At 37.5% G+C, this 27,288-nt stretch overlaps 1 protein-coding gene across 1 annotated transcript in view; it reads left to right on the top strand.

The window, feature by feature from the left end:
* The first annotated feature begins 6,880 nt into the window (after window positions 1-6,880).
* Window positions 6,881-27,288, top strand: part of LOC149777688 (glutamate--cysteine ligase regulatory subunit-like) — a 38,478-nt gene continuing 18,070 nt past the window's right edge. Inside the window, exons 1-3 of the mRNA XM_089938739.1 lie at window positions 6,881-7,033; window positions 11,831-11,896; window positions 14,385-14,466. Of these exons, the coding sequence (XP_089794865.1) occupies window positions 6,920-7,033; window positions 11,831-11,896; window positions 14,385-14,466 (262 nt within the window). The 5' untranslated portion in view covers window positions 6,881-6,919. The remainder of the gene's footprint in view (window positions 7,034-11,830; window positions 11,897-14,384; window positions 14,467-27,288) is intronic.

The raw sequence follows: 27,288 nt of genomic DNA, 5'->3' as shown, positions 1-27,288 counted from the left end.
ATGTTGATACAGAAGAATATGACCCAGTTACCCAGATTTGTGATGACATTGCTACAGAAGAATATGACCCAGTTACCCAGATTTGTGATGACATTTCTACAGAAGAATATGACCCAGTTACCCAGATTTGTGATGATATTGATACAAAAGAATATGACCCAGTTACCTAGATTTGTGATGATATTGCTACAGAAGAATATGACCCAGTTACCCAGATTTGTAATGACTTCCTGAATTCCAGAAACTTGCCCAGATATTGATGTTTTCCAAATTCTTGGCCCCAACATATTATTAAATATAAACCTGATACTGGTAACTTACTTCTGGACCATTCTGCCTTATACATCGTAACTTTTTCTCACACTAAAATCACTTGGTTGTGTGTATTTGCATGCATGTGTATGTGTGCATGCATATGTGTGTGTGCGTGCTTGAACTGCATGTCAGCACAATTCTGCCTAAATAAAAAGAAGGATATACCAGTAAATGAGAGGGACTGTATAATGTATATAACACCCTTGTATGATATCTCAGCTAAATTGCATTAAATACATTGACTTTTTTAATTTACTGGCAATTTAACCAATGAAAATAAACAGAATACTGTACTACTGTGAATTCACTTACTTTCATGAGGGTCAGTTTTCATGATTCTGGACAAATTGACAGTTTGTTGTAACTTATTCATGGACTGTAGATGATGTCCTTTACTTTCCATAGTAATATTTTACTTCATTGCAATCATTCATCCACAAAATTGTAAATATTGGTACCCTTAAAAAAAATGAAATTCAAAGACTTTTAAAGATAATTGTGAAATAAATCAATTATGTTGACATGTGAGTTGCTAATCAGAGAAATAGCCCATAGTTTAATCTTGGCCAATGTGGGTATGTCAGAAAGCTGACAGTACCTTCCCATGAACCATTGGTTCTTACCAGGGTTTTCCTGGGTTCATCCTTAGCCAGTTATTAACTGACCCACATTTATAGCCTGTCTTGCACTGAGAAATGGCATTAAATCCAAAAAACAACAACTAAGTTTTATAAAAGCTGAAGAGTAGAATCAGGACTTTTGGCTAAGGGATTACATTTTACCAATTATAGTTTGTATTACTGGAAAAATAAAATGGATATGTGTGTGTATATATATGTGTGTGCATGAAGGAAAGAAATAAGAAAAAGACAGTTATCTCCCTTGAAAACTTCCACTGATAGCAATAATAATAATAATAATATGGGAGATCTATAGAATCATTCCACCTGGTGCAGTATTGTCCATACTGGAACTACAAATAATGAACTGAGGGGAATTACAGAGACAGAAGCTGGAGCATATAAAAATAACATCACTTAACTGGTTTGGTTTATGTTAAGAGTTACTCCCCCTATCTCTGTATCAATTTAGGTGGCGCTATACAGTTTCGCATTTTGCATTAGGATTTTAAAGAAAAAGAATTTCCCCGGCTTTCCTCACTGGTTATACTGGCTATTTAAAAAAGACCTTGTATATCTTAGGTATAATGCAAAGAACCCTTAATTCCCTTTATTTTGGTGTATGATTGATGGGTGTACTATGGGTTATAGAGTATACAGCTTGGCCTTACTTCAAATGTGCACCTTTCAAAAAAGTGCTAGCTCTACTTGGTCATTTTCACTTCCTGAACTTCAGAGGTCAGTTGTATAAAAAAGAGCCGATAACCTTTTTTACATTTTATATATTTGGTAATTCATTCATTGCACTTTCAGAAGCTGGTATTGTCTAGTCTGGCAAAATTCATTTTCCCTATTTTAATAGCTGCTATGTATAGTGCACTTTAGACTAATTCAGACTGATTTTTTAACACAAGGGAGCAGTCATTTTAGTTAGCAGTGTGCTTAAATCATATAAAATTTCCAAAAGTACAATATCCAAAAGAAATATCATCCACATTACATTAATGTAGCATAGAGATATGCCAACATTCTCTCCACTGTGCATGTTTTAAATGCGAACTACTTCACCTTACATATGTCACTCTCTCAAAAGTACATATTATCTGGTGAGTGCCACCTTAACACACCATGCCACCAGAATTCTCAATAATTTGATATGATTCTGTTATGAATATAGCTGGAGGTATTCTTTCTCTTGCATTGAGGTAGACAGTCTTTGTCTTGAATGTTCATTTGCTATTAATATAACTTGAGGTATGCAGTCTTAATGTCTTGCGTGGAGGTATACAGTCATTAAGCTTGCATGGATATATCTAGCCTCTGTCTTGCATGGAGGTATACAATTTTTGTCTTGCATGACGGTATACAGTCTTTGTCTTGCTTAGAGGTATACAGTCTTTGACTTGTATGGTGGTATACAGTCTTTGTCTTGCATGGAAGAATAGTCTTTGTCTTGCTTAGAGGTATACAGTCTTTGTCTTGCATGGAGGTATACAATTTTTGTCTTGCATGATGGTATACAGTCTTTGTCTTGCTTAGATGTATACAGACTTTGTCTTGTATGGGGTATACAGTCTTTGTCTTGTATGGAAGTATAGTCTTTGTCTTGCATGGATATATCTAGCCTCTGTCTTGCATGGAGGTATACAGTCTTTGTCTTGCTTAGAGGTATACAGTCTTTGTCTTGCATGGAGGTATACAGTCTTTGTCTTGCATGGAAGTATAGTCTTTGTCTTGCATGGATATATCTAACCTCTGTCTTGCATGGAGGTATACAATTTTTGTCTTGCATGATGGTATACAGTCTTTGTCTTGCTTAGAGGTATACAGTCTTGTCTTGCATGGAGGTATACAGTCTTTGTCTTGCATGGAGGTATACAGTCTTTGTCTTGCATGGATATATCTAGCCTCTGTCTTGCATGGAGGTATACAATTTTTGTCTTGCATGACGGTATACAGTCTTTGTCTTGCTTAGAGGTATACAGTCTTTGTCTTGCTTAGAGGTATACAGTCTTTGTTTTGCTTAGAGGTATACAGTGTTTGTCTTGCATGGTGGTGTACAGTCTTTGTCTTGCATGGAAGTATAGTCTTTGTCTTGTTTAGAGGTATACAGTCTTTGTCTTGTATGGAGGTATACAGTCTTTGTCTTGCATGTTGTTGTTGTTGTATGGTTTAACGCCATTTTTCAGCACACGATAGGATATACATGGCGGCCATTATTAATGATGGAGGAAGAACCTGAGAAAATCCCCAGAAAGAACCACCGACCCATGAGAAGCTACTGGCATGCTTTCTCACATACCCACATTGGCTGAATCGGAGACTCGAACCCACACAGACAGTGGTGAGATGGCAGTGATCCATAACTGAGAGCGCTTTAGACCTCTCGACCATTTGGGGCCCCTGTCTTGCATGGAGGTACACATTCTTTGTCTTGCATGGAGGTATACAGTCTTTGTCTTGTTTAGAGGTATACAGTCTTTGTCTTGCATGGAGTTATACAGTCTTTGTCTTGCATGGATGTATACAGTCTTTGTCTTGCATGGATGTATAGTCTTGTCTTGCATGGAGGTGTACAGTTTTTGTCTTGTTTAGTGGTATATAGTCTTTGACTTGCATGGAGGTATACAGTCTTTGTCTTGCATGGAGGTATATTAGTCTTTGTCTTGTTTAGAGGTATATAGTCTGTGTCTTGTTTACAGGTATATAGTCTTTGTCTTGTTTAGAGGTATATAGTCTTTGTCTTGTTTAGAGGTATATAGTCTTTGTCTTGCATGTTCAGCAGCTAGTAATATAGCTTGAGTCTGTTTCTTAATATTCATCTGGTATTTCATTCATACATTTATCATTACAGATATATGGTTTATAGCTTTGGATTGATTGAGTTGCATCTTTATAGAAAATATTATCAGGACCTAAATGCAAGTGTTCAGTTGTTATAATTTCGGACAAGAACAGGCAGGCATTTCACCAAGTGGCTTTTGTGAAGGTACTGATAACTTTGTGCTATGTATTCTGGAACTGTCGTAAGTATTGTTTCAGTGACTGTAAGGTCATTTTACATGGCCCATTTAGTGTCCATGAAGCATTCTGGATGAGTTTGAATTATCAATGATTATTTGTGTATCATATTAAAGCTGGTTGTTTTCCAATTCAATTAAAGATTCTCTTCATTTTTTTAAAAACTTTGTCTGTTCTTTTGAAATTTTCATATCTTTTGTTATTACACAAAGGACAACATAACAAAACACAAAATGTGACTACTATACAAAGTCTACATTATGTTTGCTTTAGGCAAGTGCAATTAAATACAAAATAAAGGTTGGAATATGCTGAGTTTTTGTTACTGTCTGGTGTTAGCAACTATAACAACTGACCCCAGTCATGCTTTAGGAGGTCATTGTTCGAGCCATCTGGACATGGAACACAAATAATTTTGCTATATGTTCTCACATTTGTTTCTCAGTACTGTCCTTTCCACTGTGTGACAATCAATGCAAATCATTTGTTAATCTAAAATACCTTCAAAGATGACTTCACGGTGAAGTTCTTGTCAAAGGTTGACCTGCTATTTTTTTAGATGCTGGACTGTCAACATAGCAGCATGTAAACAGAACACAGATTTCACTTCCGGATCATCACCAAGGCCTTATTACTCACTGTGCACTGTCGCTGAAAGACACACAGACAGCAACACCCTGATCTCATATTATCAAGAATAAACAATTACCTTTAAATCCCTACCAAACATGCATAAATAAACTCTTCTATCACCAAAAAAATGAGAGAAGAAGAAATGTTCTAAAAATAGACTAGAACTACATTCGTGGGTACTGAACTGGAAGTACTAATTGTGACCCGATTCCATCTATAAGCTTTTCAGTCCTGGATATAATATTTCATCCTGGATATAATATTTCATCCTGGATGTAATATCTTCATGAGCTGTTTGTCTATTGTGTCATTGAGTATGTAGTATATAATAGCTTAATAAATTCTGGGTAATAAACTTATAATTGCATTTCTTAGATGTTTTTTACATAAAAATGAGAAAGCAAATAAATGGTAGGAAAATACATTTTTGGTAACCTGTTAGTTCCTTATTATTTATGCATGACAAATGCCCATATTGATTCTTCCTGATTTAAGCTGCCAGGTTAGAGTTTACACTGTTCAATAAATCAACCCTCACCCAGTCTGTGCTGATACTGAGGGATGATTTGTGGGTTTGATGTCACCTGTTCATTAAAATGTGCAATTTTGTTGCATGCAAATCTTTCCAGAAGAAACCTGCTTACACTTTCGATACATACTAGTAATTGGCAACTATATCTGGCATGAAATTCAAAATTGCCACAGGATAGAGGGTTGTGCTATTCCAGGTTGATTTACAAGTCACCAAACAAAAGATTTGCTCTGGAAATACAATGTACATGCCACCAGAAGCACTCATCAACCAACTGTAGCTCCACAGCCATGAGAAATACCAGTAAACTTATAAAATGTATACTGATGTGTGCAGCCAAAGTTGGCTGCCAATCAATATCATCATGGGTGAGAGGCTGATTTATTGGCCTAGAGTGTAAAATATGCAGCTGGTGAATCCAATATGCTTCTTTGGATTTCATAAACTCTGTACTCCATATTGAGTTATGGGCAATCCCAGTCAGGATTACGTCAATGAAAATATGGCCTGGAGAATAGAAATGTTCTTCCACTGGGCTCCTTTCCACTTTATTGGTTTGCCAGTCTGATCTTTGGATATATATATATATATATATATATATATATATATATATATATATATATATATATATATATATATATATATATATATATATATATATATATTATAATAACGATAATATGGAAGATCTATAGAATCATTCCACCTGGTGCAATCTTGTCCATACTGGAGCTACAAACAATGAACTGATGGGAATTACAGAGGCAAAAGCAAGAATAGTGGAACTGCTGCATATCCTTTGCTGATCCAGTGCCATATCCTGTATAGTATACAAAGACATTACAGGATTCACATTATTAATTATATATGAAGAATGGGAACCAGTCTAGAAGTGGCTGAAGATAAAATAGGGTTGGATGGCTTATTTTTGCTTGACAATGAGGAGTAACATTTTGGTAAAAAGAATCATTAAAGAACTTAACCAGTTTGCAACTGGAAAAAAAACAGGAAATATTTTATTGATTAAATTTTAGCTGTTTTATGGATTTTACTTTGGGATACACATTACAGAAATTAGTACCTGATTCTTCAGCGGCAGAATGGAAAACATGTTTCAAACAGATCAAAAAGTGCCTTGAAACATATGGTCTTCTCGTCACAGATCGGTGTGTACCAAGAAATATATGTATGTTGTTTAGCATTCAGAAATATTTAATGTCATGTTGTTTCTTCTGTATGTTTACTATGGAAGCTAGATTTAAGTACCACAAGTCCTTCAGAGTACACACTGAGCCACTTGTGTGCTCACATAAACCAGTCAATATATATATATTCATTATTCCCACTATGAAAACAAAGTCATATGGACAGCGTTCTTTTGCATACCAGGACCCAGCAATGTGGAATGAATTGCCCACTGAACTTAGACACAAAGACACAGTGATCACATTCAAGAGGGCTCTCAAAACTCACTTATTTCGACAGCAAGAACAAACTTAAAGACCTATAATAATGTTTCCTACCTGAAATATTCTCAGCATGTTTTTTATTTTTTAATGTTTTTCTAATTTCATGGTGTTTGTTTTTGTAATAATATTATTATGTTTTTTATTTTACAGGTGTTGTCTAATGTTGTAAAGCGCTTAGAGCTTCTAAAGATGAGGCGCTATACAGAGTCCTCATTATTATTATTAATGTTAGCACCTGAGTAAGAGTTACTCCCCCTATCTTAATTTCGACCCCTGAATAAACCATATCTGTTGTGTGTTAAGTACTATTGAGATTCATAGCTACAAACATGGCTGACGAAGTCTTGTTGATACCGAAAGCCTGTACATTGCTCGTGCAGAGCGGCAATATTGTAAACTGGAACAGATTGAAGAGAAAACCAAATCAAACCCCAACGGAAGAGGTAAGTTCAAATTAATATTTAGCTTTAGAAACAGCTGTCAGATAAATGTATTTTCAGATTCTCTGACGACCCATCAGGACGATACAAGTCGGATGCGGGTTTACGTGTCTCTGCTTGGTTGCATATATTTTGCGTACATATTAAAATAACTTTGAACATAATATAAAATCAGTGATGGTTCGATGTAATATCCATATCAAAATCAACACAAAACAAGTTGAAAGATGCGTGATGAAAGTCACGTTAGTATTTATAGTCAGTAATGTATTGAAGAGGCTTGGTCTTGTCCTGAAAAATGACTCGTGCAAAATGACATAGCAGGCTTGTCATGGTACAGTAGTCTTACATTGAATGACTTTCACATTTTCATCAGTTGCAGTTCCGTAAGGGATAAATGCGTTGACTAAGAATTTAGCTTTATTATATAGACCCTTTTCTAAATAGGTCATGTTAATAGGTAGTGGCTTTAAATTAAATTCCAAGATGTCCTAAAACTGTGACATCATGGAAAACCAACATGTGCACAGTTGCACAGACATAATTGCTATCTTATAAATTTAAGAGGGATAGATAAGTTTTGAATCTCAGTTTAGGTATTGTTGTATAAACAAAGACCAGGTTATAATAAGGACCAGGTTATAATAAGTAAAAGTTAATAAATAAATTTTTCTGACAGGTCTTGCCGGATGCTGGCAAAAAATGAATAAACCAAAATCACACTCTTCATGGTAGGATTGAGAAATTAATCATCATTGTTTTCATTTGAATCAATTAAACTAGCATGCCAGATGCTACTTTGGCAATGTATTATCATGGCAAATGGGATTTTTTAAATTAATTTTGACATGTGTTGTCTAGCAGTTGTCTACAGATGTAAAGCTGTGCCTGTAAGGACACACATTAATTAAAGTCTGATAAAATAAAAGAATTATGCATTTATTGATGTTTACTTTGGTTTCCTTATTAGATAAGATCTAAATAGATGTCCTAAATTATGGGTTGATGAAATATGTTCTGTTGTATTTGCACACTCTCCTGTTGGTTTGTACCCCACCCCCTACCAATTTTAAAAACAAAAAGCATCCAGGATATAAAAATTAACAAAACTTTGTCATTTGGTTCATCAATTTATAATTCCTAACCTGATTCTTGCCAGGGGATCTCAGACACAATCAAATTGGCATTTGAATCAAGTGGGAGTTTCTTTCAGAACACAGTTGCCATATTTGCATGGATGAGTATTTGCATGGGCGAGTATTTGTATGGATGAGTCTATGTTTCAAGCAACATATATGATGTAGTCCACCATCTTTGATAATCTCTAATTCCTTAAATTGTATTTGTTCAGTTGTTTTTTTAATAGAAATATTTAAACATTGAAAATAATGGACATTGATAACAAAGTTTTTACTGAAATGGACTGTTCTAGGCACCACAATAGTACATTGAGCAGTCTTTCTGCTTACATCAAGAGTTTCTGTTTGGTTTGAAATTAAGATTGACTGGTACCCAGTAGAACGTTTGTAAACTTTTTACAGCTGTATGTTGATCCGTCAAAATCATAGTAACTCAACTTTAAGCTATTGTGGCTATGTTTTCATGCTTGAGTGCCCTTTCTTACCTCCACTGGTCATAGACTAGAAGAGCATATGGGACGGCCTTTTGTCCATCATTCATGCCAAGGTCTAGTTGGTCTTAAATGAAAATGGTGTTGCTCAGACATCCAGTATATGGCCAGCCACCAGAGCAGCCTTGAAAATCTTGAATGGAAAGTTTTGGCTTAATTTGGTGTTTTTTTTCAGCACATCAGCATAACTAGATTATTTAATGCCGAGGCCTTTGGAGCAAAGTGCCTCGCCCAAGCATGCACTACAGTAGCCAACGCAAGCTGATCTACTGGCTGGATTCAAACCTCGCCCTTTCAGTCATGAGTCAGGCATACTATCTTGGCTCCCCTGAATCAAAAATCACATCAACATGCAGTTTTCACCAGAAGACTTCATATGATGTCTAGTTGGTCATAAATGGAATGGTGAGATTCAAAAATCCAGTTGGCCAAAATCTTGTTATCACTATATCGCATGAATTTTGTTAGTTGGTCCTAAATAAAAATTCATTCATTATGGCCTCCACCATCTTGAAAATCTTGTTGAATGGTTATTATCTATAAAATAACCTTTTATATTGTTTATTTGGTCTGTAATGAAAATGGTGACAGTCTGATGTCTGGTATTGCTGTCACTACAGCCATTTTGAAATTGTTCTTATTGCAAATTCACCTGAATGGAGAGTGATAGTGGCATGGATTGTTTCACAAGAAGACTTCTAATGATGTCTGATTGCTCCTAAACAAAAAATGGTTCTGCCTAAAATCAAATATGGCTACCACAGTGATCTTGAAAATATTGCTATCTGTACTTGTTCTGAATGGATGGGTGTATCACTAAATGGCATCTTATGTTCTCTAGTGGATTGACCAAAACAAAAATTGCCCTGATCTGACACTGAATCTTGCTGCTGTTTCTGAATATCAGTGAGCATTTTCACTGAAAGACATTTTATGATGTCTAGCTGGACTTAAATAAAGATTTTGCTTATTTGATAGCAATAACAAGATTTTCAAAGTGGCTGCCATGCAGCCATATGGGACATCAGATTGTCAGTTAGGAACCACTAGATATTCTCAAAATCTTAAAAAGCCTTATAGCTATTCCATGGAAAAGTCCTACTCACATTGGGTTTTTGTCAAAATGGTGCTGATGCAACCAGTGCAGCCACAATGGCAGCCATCTTGAAAAGCTTGTTGCTATTCCTAAATGGAAATTGATACTAACATTGAGTTTTCAGCTGAAGTCTGATTGTGATATCTGTTTAATTTTGAATGAAAAGGGTGCCAATCAAATTTGGTTGGCACAGTGAACATAGATATTGAGAAACTTGATTTTTCACAATGGATGGTCATATCAAGATGATTTTTTTGCCAAAGATTAAGGAAGGCATGTCATATCCTAACTGAAAAAGGTACTGATCATACACCCAAAATGGTTGACACAGTGGCTAATTTCAAACTCGTATTGTTCATTATCAGAGATGGTTTTAATGCTTAGGAGTTACAAGGAAGAATAATTGGTCTTATCTGAATTCCTGGGGGAAATTTTTTTTGTAGCAGAATGTCAGTGTATTTAGCTATTAATTTGTTGCATCCTTATATCTTAGAACATATTTCACCCTCACTTCAGAAAAAGACCACTCTGGTGGCATAGTGGTTAGAGCATCCACCTCGGATGAGGTAGGTCGTGGGTTCAATCCCCAGCCGAGTCATACCAAAGACTTACAAAAATAGTACTAACAGCTGCCTTGCTTGGCGCTCAGCATTAAGAGGTTAGTGTTAGGACTGGTCAGCCTGGTGTCAGGATAATGTAACTGGGTGGGACATCATGCTACATGTCTGCGGCATGATGCCCCAGTGCTAGACATCACTATAAACTGTCACACTGCAGACATCGTAGTGTTTTGACTGAAAAATTGTTAAAGCTACATTAAAAATCACACACTTGAGAAAAATGCTATTTTATTACTTATCAAAGTTAGTAAGGTTTCAGATTATGCTGTCCTGTTCTTCCAGTCTAAAATGTTTATTCTTTTTGTATATTGAAAGTCACAGTTATTTTTTAAATGTAAAGCAACATTTAAATATCCCATGCCCTAAGATACTTTTATTAAAACATCCTGGTTCAATGCATTTCAGAATCCAATGGTAACCCAAAAGGCTGCTAGAAAAGGACCGTATAGTCACTGGTAGAGAGAAGTCACATTACTATGAAAACTAGTTGCATGATCACTTAGTTTTGTAACTTTTATGAGTGGTCATCAACAATTGTTCTATTTCATGACAGATTTTTTTACTCCCAGACATTTTAAAGCATAGGGGATATTGTGATGTCTGTCATCTCTCCATTCATCGATCATACCATTGCTCTAAACCAATGTGTGGAAATTCATAAATCTCTGTTATGTGTTTTAAATGGTGACCATATGACAGGTATGTCATTATTGGCTTCTATGTCTGGGGTCTGTAGGAGAGAGTCCAAGATCATTGTACACAAATTTCAATTACATGTACATTTTGAAATATTTTCTGGCCAGACTTCAAACTGTGCTGCAGGAAGATGCATTATATATTTGACATATTTTGCATTATGACCCTTGGGTCACTGTCATGTTTGTGTGTGTGTGTGTGTGTGTGTGTGTGTTGGAATATACAGTGAAAACAGTGGTTTTGTTGGAGAGTCATTGTAGTTCTGATTTGTTTTGAAAATTGTAGATTCCAGCATAGTCCAGACTTTGCATTCTTGTAGCCCTAGGGCTTTGCTGAAAGATTTGTGTATAGACTGCATTTTCTTGTTGCCCCAGGGCATTGCTAAAAGATTCATGTCTGAACTCTGCATTATTGTAGCCCTAGGGCTTTGCCAAAAGATTATTTTATAGACTCTGCATTTTCTTGTAGCCCCTGGGCTTTGCTTAAAGATATATGTCTAGACTCTGCATTTATACAGCCCCAGAGCTTTGGCACAAGATTTGTCAGCCCTTTGACTTTCTTGTCATCGCAATAAAGGTCATAGGAAGAAGTTTTCTTTAGTTAAAACTTATGATTGTTGTAACAGAAATTGAGCAAAATAAGTTTTGAGTCACTAAATCAGATCCACTTTCTAAGGTATGCTGGTTTTTTTTCAACAAACATTTATCTTTGATTCTTTTTTCAGTCATTCTCAGCTTGTATCTGATTTATCATTTCAGCTTACTGAATGTGTAGGATCAACGTTAGCAGTGTTTCTTGATGAATCAGATAAAAATCAGCTTCAGGTAAATTTTCTTAGAATGAACAGTGGTTAAATCGAATGAATGCATTTCGGTTGCTTCCAAATTTTGCATATTTGATGTATTTTGTTTAAATAAAAAGACCAAGACGTGTGTGTCAAGTCCACAGTAAGATGAAAAAGTTAAAGGTAAACCTTAATATGACTTAGTGAGTTTTGGAAATGTGATTGCTAGGTCTCACTATACAGTAAATTGATGTGAGCTTAATAATAAATCACAGATAATTTCAGTTTGAACTAATTACATTTGTATTATGCACCAAGTACAATTATACTGTGCTCTGAATACATTTATATTATGCAGCACTGGAACATTTTATTCCATCCGTAATACATGCAACATTGAAATTGATTAAATTCATTTGTTCAGTTATAAAATGGTGAACTTGAAAACAGACTAAACAGCATCTGATAACATAGAGTTATATGACATATGTCTGACTTTTTCTAAAATTGAGAATAAATACTGGAACATCCAGTGTAAAAAATTATTTGATCACATAATACATGTAGTGAAAAGAATAGAGTTTTATAATTCACATACCTCTACTGCTGAAGATTTTGCTCCTGTAAAGTGGACAGCTCCCTGACAAGAGTTTTTGTATTGTATAGTTACTGTCTACCTCAAGTCTACAAGTACCCTGAATGTGGTGCAATCCATGGCCAGTGTGTTCAAGGTCTATTGGTTTTCTCATAGCATGCACTTTACTTGTGCAGCATTGGGTGAACTTAACTCAATATTTTGAAATAATGTAGGACGTAATATTATGACTATGGTTTTAAATTAAGTAATAGAAAAGAGCGAAAACCAGCATGTTTTGTAAAAATTTAGCCAACAATTTATTTCCCTGGAACACAAAGTAAAAATTTAAGAAGAACTTACAGTATTGTTAATTAAATCCCAAATATGTAGTCCAAAAAAATTCTATCACTAGTCCTAATGAATACAGTTCCAACTGAATACCAGTGGTATTCCAATTAAATTCCAATATTGAAAGGGTTGAAGTGCCTGTAGTCTCGAATGTGGTGTGCCAGTTGCCTGAAGTGTGATGTTGTGCCAACAGTCTTTGATGAATCACAATAATATAATCCAAAATGACCTTGTCTGAATTCACTATAAATCCAAGTTAATGTTTCTGTCCAAGAATAGTAATAAGGATCACTTGTATTTCCAGTGATTAATAATTTGAATAAATAATTCCACCCAAATTAAATACTGAACACAACCATAAGAATGACTTTGCTATAGATTTTAAAGCAACAATGAGTAATTTCTCAAATGAACAAGATTATAAAAAAATAAGACACACAAGTAAAACCAGGATGACGGTCAAAAGTTCATTTCTCGAAAATTCTAAGTTATCAGCAAGATAAAATCTGTTGCAAAATAATAATAAAGAATGTGGTAAACATCAGGTAGACCAGGACTTTTCATGGGGCACTTCCAGTGTCCCAGACTCAGACTAAGATAAACAAGTTCACATTAATAATCTGAATACTCAATCCACAGTCATAGGAAAAATATTAGCTATACATTCTGTTGTCCATAAGACAATTTTACTGGTCAAGTGCAACATGAACTTGATTTTGGACGAAGTCAGGTCTAGAATACGATTATGCATAATGTATAATCATGGAGAAATAAAAACTAACAAACAATTCAAATTAAATATACTTAAACAATAAATAAACAACTCTTCTTTAATGTGTATGTGGAAATGAAACCTGAGCACATATTAGATCACACACCATATATACTTGCGTATAAGCCAAATAATTTGGGGGGGGGGCTTAACCATGGGTAAATATAGACGATGAGGGTCCATGTTGTTTGTTATCCTGATCACTCCTAAAAAAACTGCACAGACCCCGATATACCATCACCAGCAGATAGGAGTCTATGTAGCTGGAGCTTGACTTGTAAGCGGGTGGTACTTATAATGTGGTAAACCTAAAGAAAGTTATACAATTTATTATTGAACATCTTTCTTTTAAAAATATCAACATGCTTATGAATAAAGATTAATTAAATATAAAGGTTTGACTTCGTGTCGTAACTGCAGTGTGTATACTAGTCATTCTGTGCATTGAAAAAGGCAGTTCTTGAATTGGATGTTGTCAACTATAGCTTATTTTTAATTCAAAATGTAGCAATGTAAAAATGGGCCTATACATGTGATTATATCCATGCTGAACGTAACAGGTTTCAGGTTTACTGTTTTTTTAAATATATGACTTGACAGCAAGTGGCAGAGGATCAATTGCCAGTAAAGTTCTATATTTTTCTGTCATCAAAGACTTTATTAACACAATAAAAGATGCTAATATTAAATCTATGATCATTTTTAAAACTCATGAAAACCATTAATTTAAAGAAAAACCTGTGGTTAACAGTAAGTCATTACATTTTAAATATACATCTTTTAACTGAATTATGAGTTATTTTTGTGTTTATGAAAGGTATCTTTTTTCAGTATGAAACAGAGCTGAATTGTGTTAACACTAAATTTCAAGAAACCCTTCCAACAGATGAGAGAGAAGAACTCAAAGTTACAGGCAAGTAATTTGTTGTAGAAGCTTTTCTTCTGTCAGTTATTGATCTTGTCCATTTATTCATGTATGTTCATGATATCATCAATTCATGCATGTATGGGCATGATATCATCAATTCATGCATGTATGGGCATAATGTCATCAATTCATGCATGTATGGGCATAATGTCATCAATGCATGCATGTATGGGCATAATGTCATCAATGCATGCATGTATGGGCATAATGTCATCAATGCATGCATGTATGTTCATGATATCAATTCATGCATGTATGGGCATAATGTCATCAATTCATGCATGTATTGGCATAATGTCATCAATTCATGCATGTATGGGCATAATGTCATCAATGCATGCATGTATGGGTATAATGTCATCAATGCATGCATGTATGGGCATAATGTCATCAATGCATGCATGTATGGGCATAATATCATCAGTGCATACATGTGTAGGCATAATGTCATCAAAACATTCATGTATGTTCATGATATCAATGCATGCATGTATGGGCATAATGTCATCAATGCATGCATGTATGGGCATAATGTCATCAATGCATGCTTGTATGGGCATAATGTCATCAATGCATGCATGTATGGGCATAATGTCATCAAAACATTCATGTATGTTCATGATATCATCAATTCATGCATGTATGGGCATAATGTCATCAGTGCATGCATTTGTAGGCATAATGTCATCAAAACAATCATGTATAGGCATAATGTCATCATTGCATACATTTGTAGGCATAATGTCATCAAAACATTCATGTATGGGCTTAATGTCATCAGTGCATGCATTTGTAGGCATAATGTCTTCAAAACATTCATGTATAGGCATAATGTCATCAGTGCATACATTTGTAGGCATAATGTCATCAAAACATTCATGTATGTTCTTCAATGCATGCGTGTATGGGCATAATGTCATCAAAACATTCATGTATGTTCATCAATGCATGTGTGTATGGACATAATGTCATTGGTGCATGCATGTATGGGCATAATGTCACCAGTGCATACATTTGTGGGCATAATGTCATCAAAGCATTCATGTATGGGCATAATGTCATTGGTGCATGCATGTACCATAGCTGCCAAGTGTTCCATTTTTTCCTTATTTGTACCCTTGAATACAGTTGTATGTTTTTCGTGTTAAAAATCTGTTTTTGTAATAAAAAATTTAATTACAAATTTCCTTGGAAATTTTCTCTTTAGAACAGGACTCTGGTTACATTAGAGTAAATGTATTGCATGTATATAGTGATACAGAGTACTAAAACATGATTGGTTCATTTGAATTTGAGCTAACCACCATATTTATTGTGCAAAGCATGTGCCAGTATCACTGTATCTCATCTTTTTCACATAGAAAAGGAAAGCAGAAGATTCAGAATTTTCTGCAGCAAAGGAAAGAAAACAGAACTGCAAAGACAATTATACCATCATGTTTAAATTTGTGAAACCATCTAGTAAAGGAGAAAACTTTGCATTTTGCAAATTGTGTAATTGTGATTTTGCTGTTGGTCATGGAGGCGCCCATGAAAATCTAATAAACATCAACTTGCTGCTTCATCATCAACAGCACAACCTGAACTTAAAATGTTTATAAATACCAGAGAGAAACTTGCTGTAATTCAATCTGAAGTTCGTTTTACTAAATTTCTATTAGAAAGGAACCTTCCTTTTTCAGTTGCCAGTGATACTGGTGATTTATTTTGTACACTTTTTTCCAGACAGTAAAATTGAAAAGGATTACTCGTGTGCCCGAATGAAAATAGTCATCTGGGTTATTTTATGTCAGGACATTTTCTTTACCACACTCTAATGCTAATTGTGAGAGGATTTTTAGTGAAGTAAAAACATTTCACAAACTTCAGAGCATCATTATGTCATCAATGCATGCATATATGGGCATACTGTCATCAGTAAATGCATGTATGAGTGTACTGTCATCAATAAATGCACATATGGGCATGATGTCATCATTATGCTTGTAATGACATGTCCTTAATGCATGCATGTATGGGAATACTGTCATCAGTAAATGTGTGTGTGTGGGCATAATATTGCTTCACGCATGTATGGGCCTAATGTCATCAATGCATGTTTGTATGGGTATGTCATCAATGCATACATGTATGGGCATATTGTCATCAGTGCATGCATGTATGGGTATGTCATCAATGCATGCATGTATGGGTTTGTCATCAATGCATGAATGTATGGACATACTGTCATCAGTGCATGCATGTATGGGCATACTGTCATCAGTGCATGCATGTATGGGCATACTGTCATCAGTGCATACATGTATGGGCATGTCATCAATGCATACATGTAAGGACATAGTGTCGTCAATGCATGCATGTATGGGCATACTGTCATCAATGCATGCATGTATGGGCATACTGTCATCAATGCATACATGTATGGGCATACTGTCATCAATGCATGTATGGGTATGTCATCAATACATGCATGTATGGGTATGTCATCAATGCATACATGTATGGGTATGTCATCAATGCATACATGTATGGGTATGTCATCAATGCATGCATGTATGGGCATAATGTCATCAATGCATGTATGTATGGGTATGTCATCAATGCATGCATGTATGGACATACTGTCATCAATGCTTGCATGTATGGGCATAATGTCATCAGTGCATACATGTATGGGGATAGTGTCATCAATGCATGCATGTATGGGCATAGTGTCATCAATGCATGTATGTATGGACATGCTGTCATCAATGCATACATGTATGGGCATAGTGTCATCAATGCATGCATGTTTGCATAGTGTCATCAATGCATGCATGGACATAATGTCATCAATGCATGCATGTATGGACATAATGTCATCAATGCATATATGTATGGACATAATGTCATCAATGCATACATGTATGGGCATACTGTCATCAATGCATGCTTGTATGGGTATGTCATCAATGCATACCTGTATGGGCATAATGTCATCAGTGCATACATGTATGGGCATACTGTCATCAATGCATGCATGTATGGGTATGTTATCAATGCATGCATGTATGGACATAATGTCATCAATGCATGCTTGTATGGGTATGTCATCAGTGCATGCATGTATGGGTATGTCATCAGTGCATGCATGTATGGGCATACTGTCATCAATGCATGCATGTATGGGTATGTCATCAATGCATGCATGTATGGGCATAATGTCATCAGTGCATGCATGTATGGGCATAATGTCATCAATGCATGCATGTATGGGCATAATGTCATCAATGCATGCATGTATGGGCATAATGTCATCAGTAAATGCATGTATGGGCATAATGTCAACATTATGCTGGTAATGGCATGTCATTAATGCATACATGTATGATTATACTGTTATCAATCAATGCATGTATGTATGGGTATACTGTCAATCAGTACATGCATGTATGGACATACAGTCATCAATAAATGCATGTATGGGCATAATGTCATCAATGCATGCATGTATGGGCATAATGTCATCAATGCATGAATGTTTGGGCATATTGTCAATCCATGCATGTATAGGCATACTGTCATCAATGCATGCATGTATGGGTATGTCATCAATGCATGCATGTATGGGCATACTGTCATCAATGCATACATGTATGGGCATACTGTCATCAATGCATGCATGTATGGGTATGTCATCAATGCATGCATGTATGGGCATAATGTCATCAATGCATACATGTATGGGCATATTGTCATCAATGCATGCATGTATGGCCATAATGTCATCAGTAAATGTATGTATGGGCATAATGTCAACATTATGCTTGTAATGGCATGTCATTAATGCATACATGTATGAGTATACTGTCATCAATCAATGCATGTATGCGTATACTGTCAATGCATGCATGTTTGGGCATATTGTCAATCCATGCATGTATAGGCATAATGTCATTAATTCATGCTTGTATGGGTATAATGTCATCAATCCATGTATGTATGGGCATAATGTCATCAATAAATGCATGCATGGGCATAATGTCATCAATGCATGCATGTATGGGCATAATGTCATCAGCAGCAGAGGGGGCGAATCCGACATTTTGTCCAATCGTTATTTTGCTTAATTATTACTTTCTGCACTCAACGATCTAGTGTCGTCAGCGCCTGGTAAAAAAAAAACGACGTCGGTCCATCTTACACGATGGTGACGTCATTTGGTTTAATTAACACCTTCTGCGCGCCGATCCCCAGCGTCGTCAGCGTCCAGTAAGCACATCGACGACCGCGTCGATGTCATCGCCCCCTCTGCTGCTTACAATGATCTTACAAACAGAGTGATCACTAACTCCTCCTCCTGTAGATCAATTAGGTTATTTGACTGATCGGTGAGTTTAAAATTAATTCTCGTTAAAAACCGATCATGGCATCGCATATAGACCGGATTAATCGGATTCTCAACGATTAAAAATCCCGGAGGGGCTGTTGGTGAAAATGAATAAAGGATATATCCCTGTTGAGCTTGATTTGATTGATTGGTATCTACCTGGTAACTCCCTTCGATAACATCACACACTAGATTGATTGCTATCACCGATGCGATATTTACGTTGTATGGAGCAATATGCCTACCATCATCCCCGTTATCGTGTCTGAGGATATAAGTTGATGGACCGAGAAAATCATTAAGAGACTTTCTTAGTTCTGGCGCGTTGTATCCTGGAAACTTGAAATCGGGTAAATCGGCTTCTGCGATATTATACTCGGTTAGGAATTTTTGTTTATTATCAATTCTGCTAGTGGATATTACCCCGATGATTCTTTCATTGATATATTCCATGTCTGATATAAGTTGATTTAACACCTCAATGTGTTTTCGTGCTTTTGTTTCCCGTAGCTGTTCTAGTTGTGATTGGCAAATACGATTAATCTCGATAAAAAACCTATCGATATCATTTAAATTAAGTTCGGCATTGATGTGCGATCCAGGAGTTTTCTCGTACCTAAAATACCAATACATGGTATTCCTGTCTTGAAATGTAAACCAGTCGGGGGGTGACGAGTTTTTCATAACAAACAAAACATCTCGATAATTGGGATTAATCTCATGATACGATTGTTTACCCTCGGGGTTTTCATAAGGTGGATTCTTAGGCCATCCTAGTATGGTTCTTATTGAACTGTTATAAATATCAACCATATACCCCGGTGTGCTTATTTCAATCGTCGATGATAACGTCGGTTCATGAACCGTAATAGCGATTTTTGATTCCTTTCCTGTGATCGATTTTATTCTGCGTTGAAATTCTTTATTGATTTGCTCTATTTGGTATGACCCAGTTGGTATTGTAACCTCCTCCCAGTTTGGGGTTCCATCGGGTTTATTTGTCCGTGCAAAAACCAGCGAGTTATTAGGTTGTTGTCCGTTAAATGCGTTCGCTCGAATATTAGGCCAACTGTGATATATTCGCAATTTTGCCAGCGCTATTTCCTTTACTGGAATCGGAGAAGGGAAGTTTACATTGAATTCTGGCTTCGTTGACGTTATCGATATCATACTTGTTTGTACCGGAGTGGTGTTCTCCGCGATCCGCTGAAGTAATTGAAACCCTTCGGGGTTCAGCGACATTATTATTATTTGTTGTCTTTAGTGTCTAATTTCAACAACCAGGTGGTTTCGGCTTCCAGTTGAAAATCCTCGATTTTTGACATCGCGGAGCTATACAACTGGACCATCGTGGAGAATTCAACATCGGATACGAATAAATTATCAATCGATAACGAGATCAACCCGGATAATTTCGAGTATGCGTCGGATACTATTTGATGTTTTACTGTATACTCGTTGAGTTTTTTCTGAAAACACGATGATATCTTCCTAGTGATTGCGTTGGCAACTCCAGCAACTGTTGTCATCGCGGAGATAGCGATTGGAACAGCGATCGGGGTTATCGTGGTCACCGTGGATAAAATAACACCGGCGCCAGCTACTATACCCGATACCGAGTACACGACCGCGTCGATGGCGGTTATTTTTCTGCGGTATTTTTTTATTTTTGCACGGTATTGTTCGGAAAGCGTTTTCAAATTCGCGGAAAATTCTTTTGCGGTATCGAATCGATATTGATGTGACGTCGGTGATACCTCTGATTCAACTTCCTTGGTGGTCATTTTTATTTTAAAAGGGTTAGTGTTTTTAATTACTTAGATTCGCTGCAAATTCCACATACCATGTAATGTTTGCCCGGGTTAGATTTCTATCAACGGCATAAATTGTAAACTGTTCAGTTGCGTTCCTGTCTATAATTGTTGATATTGTATTGTTAAACCCGGATGAACTCGACGATAATATATTAAACTGCATCATTGAAACCAGTGTCAATCGATAAATACCCTTAACAGTTGCGGTAATATTTACTGTATTCTGTGTAGGAGTCCAATCGAATGATCCATGCCAAATTGTGTATACTGTGTTGATGATGTTCTCATGAGGGATTTTTATTTTTTCGAATTGCTCTGTCATTCTGGGTAGTCTGTCCTTAATCGCTTCAACATCAGTTTTGATTGTTTTTATTTCCCCTCCATACGTGTCTACATTTTTTTTGTTCGCTTCAATATTAGTTTCGAGTTGCTCTGTTATTCTCGGTAGTCCGTCTTTAATCGCTTCAACATTAGTTTTGATTGTTTCTATTTCCCGTGTATTCTCGGTCATACTTTTTTTGTTCGCTGCAACATCAAGTTTGATTGTTCCTATTTCATATGTATGTACGTCTATACCTTTTTTGTTCGCTGCAACATCAGTTTTGATTAATCCTATTCCCCGCCAATACGCGTCTACATTTTTTTTGTTCGCTTCAATATCGGTTTTGATTGTTCCTATTTCCTGTGTATGCGCGTCCACACCCTTTTTGTTCGCTTCAATATCAGTTTTGATTGTTCCTATTTCCTGTGTATGCGTGTCCATATTATTTATGATCGTTGTAACATCAGTTTTGATTGTTTCTATTTTCCGTCCATGCGAGTCTACATTATTTATGATCGTTGCAACATTAGCGCCGATTATTTCTATTTCCCGTTCATGCGCGTCTACACTCCTTTTGTTCGTTGCAACATCAGTTTTGATTGTTTCTATTTCCTGTCCATACGCAGTGATATCATTTATAGTTATTGTGATTTCATCCGGTTTGGTATTTTTTTTACCAAGGAATTTATCAAAGTTGTCATCGATCCTGTTAACATTTTTTCGTAACGAGGTAAATTGGCCCGACAGCGTCGTAAACTCCAAAATAGTATTTTTTATTGTTGCAAGATTCGGTTCGGTTACCGTCGGGGTTCCAAAAAAACTAGCGGTAGTGAGTTGTATATCGGTGACAGATTTTTTCACCTCGGTGGCAGATTTTTTCACCTCGGTGGCAGATTTTTTCACCTGCGCGTCAAGTTCGGTCACCGATCTATCTAACCTTGTAAAACCGTCCTGGACTAATGTTACCCTATCCGTCACCGCTGATATATGTCCACCCGGTCTGAGTCGTCCGTCGGCGGTATACAACGCGATAGCGCCCTCGTCGGTATCACGCTGTCGTATTAAAACGTCATTCAGTGACACATTACCGGATTTCAATTTACCCTGGCGGTCTTGAAATACAACTATTTCACCTGGGTCAACACTTGTTAAATTCAACGTATCAGCGATTTCATCCTCAATTAGTTTTTTTATGTCATCGGTTGCGGCCGTTTCCGTGGGCTTTTTCAGCGCCGAAACCGGTCGTCCCCAGATATCAATCATCGTTATTGTAAATGTTATTCTCTAAAATCCGTTGAGCTTCTACGACCCCACTAGTGTATTCGTTTACAACCACATGAGGTGGTTTCCGCGATGATGAAATCGCCGCAAGTACGTTCAATACCTCGCGGCCACATATCGGTGGGTCGCTTAATCGCTGTGTTGGCAGCGTGGAATAAAAAACCCGGGCTGAACACGCCCGGGCTGAACACGCCCGGATATACCGCATGAACTCTTTCGGCGGGGCTAACCCGTATGAATCAAAATAGACGATTGCACGCGGATCAATCGCGTATGCAACCCAATGAGTTCCCGCTCCGGAGGACCCATCGAGGTTAATTATACCGGTTTCAATATTCCTTGGTGCCGCCGGTAATTGATCCCTCATGAAAACACCTCTGAAGTTTTTTATCGCTAGCGCGTTTGCGGCGTCTATTAAATCAAAATTAGACATTGGAGTCAATAAACGGTTCCCGGTAGTCTTAGACCCTTTCCCGAGTACCATGAATACGGGGTTCCCGGTAGTCTTAGACCCTTTCCGGCTACGGGTCGTTTTTTTTTGTAACCTTTCCCGGTTGCCTTCTTCAATGCCATCCCCGCCGCGGTACCAACGGCTCCTAACGCCGCCGCCTTAGCCACTGCTGGTGCGGCCGCGGCAATTAATGCCGGAATCGCAGCTAACAGCGGAAATATCCCACCGGTCCTTTCCATGTTTTTAATTGCTGCGGTTGAAAAATCTATTTGAACACCCTTTTTATTCTTCATCGCATCATTGAAATGTTTTATTTGACGCGCCGTCAACGATATCTTATGATTACCACCTGCCATCTGTGACGGCTTCAGCGTTATTGTGGTTCCGCATTGTTTAGCCGACTTTGATCGTAATTTCTTGACTTGACCATCAGTCAACTCTACACTGACGACACTATACGACATTTTATTGTAAACGCGTTTTGTGTTTTCAATTACATGTTTTCCACTGGCGCATCAACGATTCTCATTCGTCCACCAACACCTTCTAGCAGCATTGATTTATCACTGAGAATGACAGCGACCGCTCTGTAATTAACACCAGCTGGGGCTATACGAGCTCGGAAGTGTATATCAACGACGGATTGTCTCGTTAAATCAAGATGTTCCAGCGAAAAATAATAAATCGGATACAGGTTTTTAAAATCAAGTTGTGATATTTGCAAACCAGTGTCGACGTTTTGATCACGACCCATATATGACAGCAATCGATGATACACACGTGCGACATGGTTGTCACCGTAATTAAGCTGTATATCCTCGGATGGTTCCTGTTGTCCGTTTATTCTCAGCGAAACCTCCACGACTCCTAATCGATCAAATATCATATGGCTGCGTTCTTGATTACCCAATCGTTCCCTATTCTGTAGCGCTATGAATATATGACGTGGGGCCGAAACACCCTGTTTTGATGCTAGGTGCCATGTAAACGTATCGGCGACGTTATCCTCTTTAGCATCAGTTGTTACCGTTAGCCAACTCAACAGCGATTTCCCTCCCTGTTCCATAAATGCTAACAATCGTGCTTCCGTGGTAACTGATGGAGTCAGCACCGGCATCCACAATGCCATTTTAGTTAAAACGACTTTACCGGCAGCGACGCCAGCAGCACGCCATATTGCATTGTTATCATCGCCCCTTCGCGTTAGCGCGATTGTATGCTTAGCCCCATAGATAACTTTTCTGACATTTCTGCAGAATCCGAATATGTGATGGAGTGGAATCGCGCATGAAAACTGTCGGCGTGGTCCTTGCAACATTCCTACTCGTGCTGCGAATCCTAGATTGTAATCATTGTTGGTGCTTTTTATAATATTGAAATTAGCGACTGGTTTTACTCTGCGGTCTGGGTTATTTGCTTCAACCTGGTCAACTGCGGTATCTTTTTCCACCAGCACGTTGATGTACTGAAAATGGTCAGCGTTATTGGTGGTGTCCTTCGAAAACATCATAGATGGGCCCGCCGATCTTGTATAATCATCCGAGTATCTCGCCAACCCAATTATCGTTGTTGCAACATCAACCTCGCGTTCTATTGATTCAATTTCTCGCCCGTCAATAAGATATCTGGCGCTCTCAAATAACGCCATGATACCGTTGTTGACGAAGCCAACTCGAACACGATGGTCATCTGCGTATGGTGCATTATCGGCGGCATTTGTCACGAGTTCTCCCTCGATTTCGATAAACGCTTCACACGGCAGAAAGTATTTACTGGTATCTTGGACCTGAAGTTCAATTCGCGATCGTAGGTCGGGTTGCGCTGCATAATAAGAATAATATTGATAATCACGGACAGAATCATCCCTGCGCACTGGGGCATCCATATCAAACGCGGGATCAGCGGTTCGCGCAAACATTTTATTATTTATCATGTTGATGTTTTCAATTGCGATTTTTTCGTCGTAAATTCTTTGAATTTAAACCACTCCCCGCTATCGCGTTCATGAGCGCGTTGGTTGCCGCATCGGCGGATGGCTGAGCCGCCAACGACTCTAATTTTTCTTCCACGGCGTTATTTATTACTTTACTGACATTTGCAGGCATCACTGTCGTTGATGGCATTACCGGTGGTTTCTGTTTTTTTCTCTTGGATTTCACCAATGACATTAGTTTGTCCCGCGCGACTGAAAGCACCTTTCCGGCAACATCTCCAATAGCACTAATACCCTTATCACGAATAACATCAATAGCCTTCATTCCTAATTGTTTGGCTAACGGCGCTACTTTTGGAGCCATTCTTGTAAATAACCCCGCAATGGTGCTACCGAGACCATCTCCATAGTACGCGCGGTAAACAGGCAATCGCGAGTTTACCACGTAGACGAGTACTGGTTTATCATGGTTGTAGTGTATGATCATCCTTATTAAAAACACCAGTTTTCCAATTAATCATCCACGAGTTCGTCTATGAGCGTTCGATATGCATTAATGTCCATAATACCGCCTGCAAATAAACGCTTGCAAATATCAGCGGCCTCATTGATTATTTCCGGAGAGTTATTTCCGGCTCGTTTTCCTCCAATTAGTACTTCCAGCCGTGATATATCACTGAGAACACTATTAGGGCAGGTAACGCCGTAGGATTCTTTACCAACAGGGTATCCTTTTCCTTTTTTTGGTGTTATACTCTTAACTTCCTTGTGGAATGCGTCGTAATCGGATTTACTACGATGTGGTAATGCATCTTTATGTTTACTTGCTAAATACACTATTCTTGCCCAGTCTTTTAACGACTTTATATTTTTCTCGTAACCGCTATTGATATGCTTCTTATCTCGTATGCTCTTAGCAAAATTGTTGGCGGTAAAATTAATTAATTCTTCCCTGCTGCTGAAGCCTCTAATTTCATCTATTGTGCTCTTCTTGAGTACAATACGGGGTATATTCCCCTCTTTTTCTTCCGGTATTTCTTCTTCTGGTGTTTCTTCGGGTATTTCTTCTTCTGGTTCTTTCGCAGTAGCACCTAATTCTTCTTCATCGGCCATTGTAACATAGGGTTCTTGTGGTTCGGTTATAGCGAGTGGTGGCGGCCTCCGTGTTGTAGCAGCCGCTATTTTTGCAGGAAGTGTTTCTAAAGACCTTTTTGTTTGTTCGGTCTGAGCCGCTATCTTTTCAAGCGCACCAAGAACGGGTACAGTTGCCGCCGTAACATCTTTGGTCGCTTTAGTTACCGGGGCAAAGAGTTGTTCGCTTCCAACAGTAAAATCAGTTTGCATTTGCTGCCGCGTTTGAAGTTGTTCTCGGACCCTGTCTCGTAACGGTATGAACTTTTTAAGCGCTGCTAGCCGCTCTCTGGCTAGCCGAGTAGTAAGTGATTCACCTACCATTATTGCAATTGCGAAGCAATTTCTAATTTCTCGCCGGAGGCTCCGTCTATAATTCTTCTAATGTTTTTGATTTTACTAGAAATCTCCCGGCGTCGTTCATAAACACGTCCGAGTTTTTTTCGTATTATTTCAACGGCAGTAAATAGTCCAATGAATGCATTTGCGTCATTGTGGTACAAGTTTTCATTAATCGTATGTTGTAATCGTTTTATAAAAAAGTACTCGCGGGCCAGGGTAAAACGCCCCCGTTTCGACTGTTCGTTAATAATCTCATAATCGGATAATATTTTTTCACTGTCGAGACCATCAGATAATTCAATTCCTTGATTTTTTAATTTTGAAATCTCGGCTAATATATTATTGATGTCTTCGATATTCATTATTCTTATAAAACATCTTGTTTTTAAATAAAAAAAAATGAAACCCCGTGTATCAATTCCGAAGGTGTTCATACTTTGTTTTCTTCCGGAATAGACAATAACGTTTCACACTGTCATGGTGGCCTTGTCAGCGCCATAGGCGCTGGTGACCTTGTCACTCGCTAATTTCTGTTATATATGAAAATCGAATTCTGTGACTCGTCTTTTTTGAGATCGCTGTTTGATATACTCGTTCTGCAACAAATCGTACTGCGGGCATACAAATATCAAAATATTTTCCTGCCGCATTCATGGAGTGAAATGTTTTTTCCTCGTGCGTTGTTGTATCAAACGATTTGACGCTCTTTGCTTTTTTTGCGTGCTTCCCTGTTTTACCTTTTTTGGTGTTTTCACTCTGAGAGATGGCTTGCAGGTTTGTAAGAGAATTATCAGTCTTATTATTATTAATATGATCAATCACAAGCCCATTTTCGATTAATCCGTGAAAACATTCATAGATGATTCTGTGACAGAGATATTTCTTCTTTCCGGCACCAAACATTAAATACCCGTGATTATTTACGGTACCAACCGGCTTCTTCAGTTTGCGGTTTCTAACAATGCCGTCGCGAGACGCCTCGTAACTGACGAACACAGGATGCGGCTGAAATTCTTGGTCCATTTGTATAATAATACTATTTGTCTAATTTATTATTTGGTTTAATTATGAATCTTTCAACGTAGTCTTGGGGGGTTTTGATGACTGAGTCAGCGGTGGGGTCAATGACGGCGTTTTTTATTCGTTTATCATAATAGCGTTTTA

The sequence above is a fragment of the Sinohyriopsis cumingii genome, chromosome 17 (assembly GCF_028554795.1).
Source record: "Sinohyriopsis cumingii isolate HCF-2022 chromosome 17, ASM2855479v2, whole genome shotgun sequence".
NCBI lineage: Eukaryota > Metazoa > Mollusca > Bivalvia > Unionida > Unionidae > Sinohyriopsis > Sinohyriopsis cumingii.
Note: the sequence above shows the minus strand (reverse complement) of the source record. Positions and strands in the feature narration are given on the sequence as shown.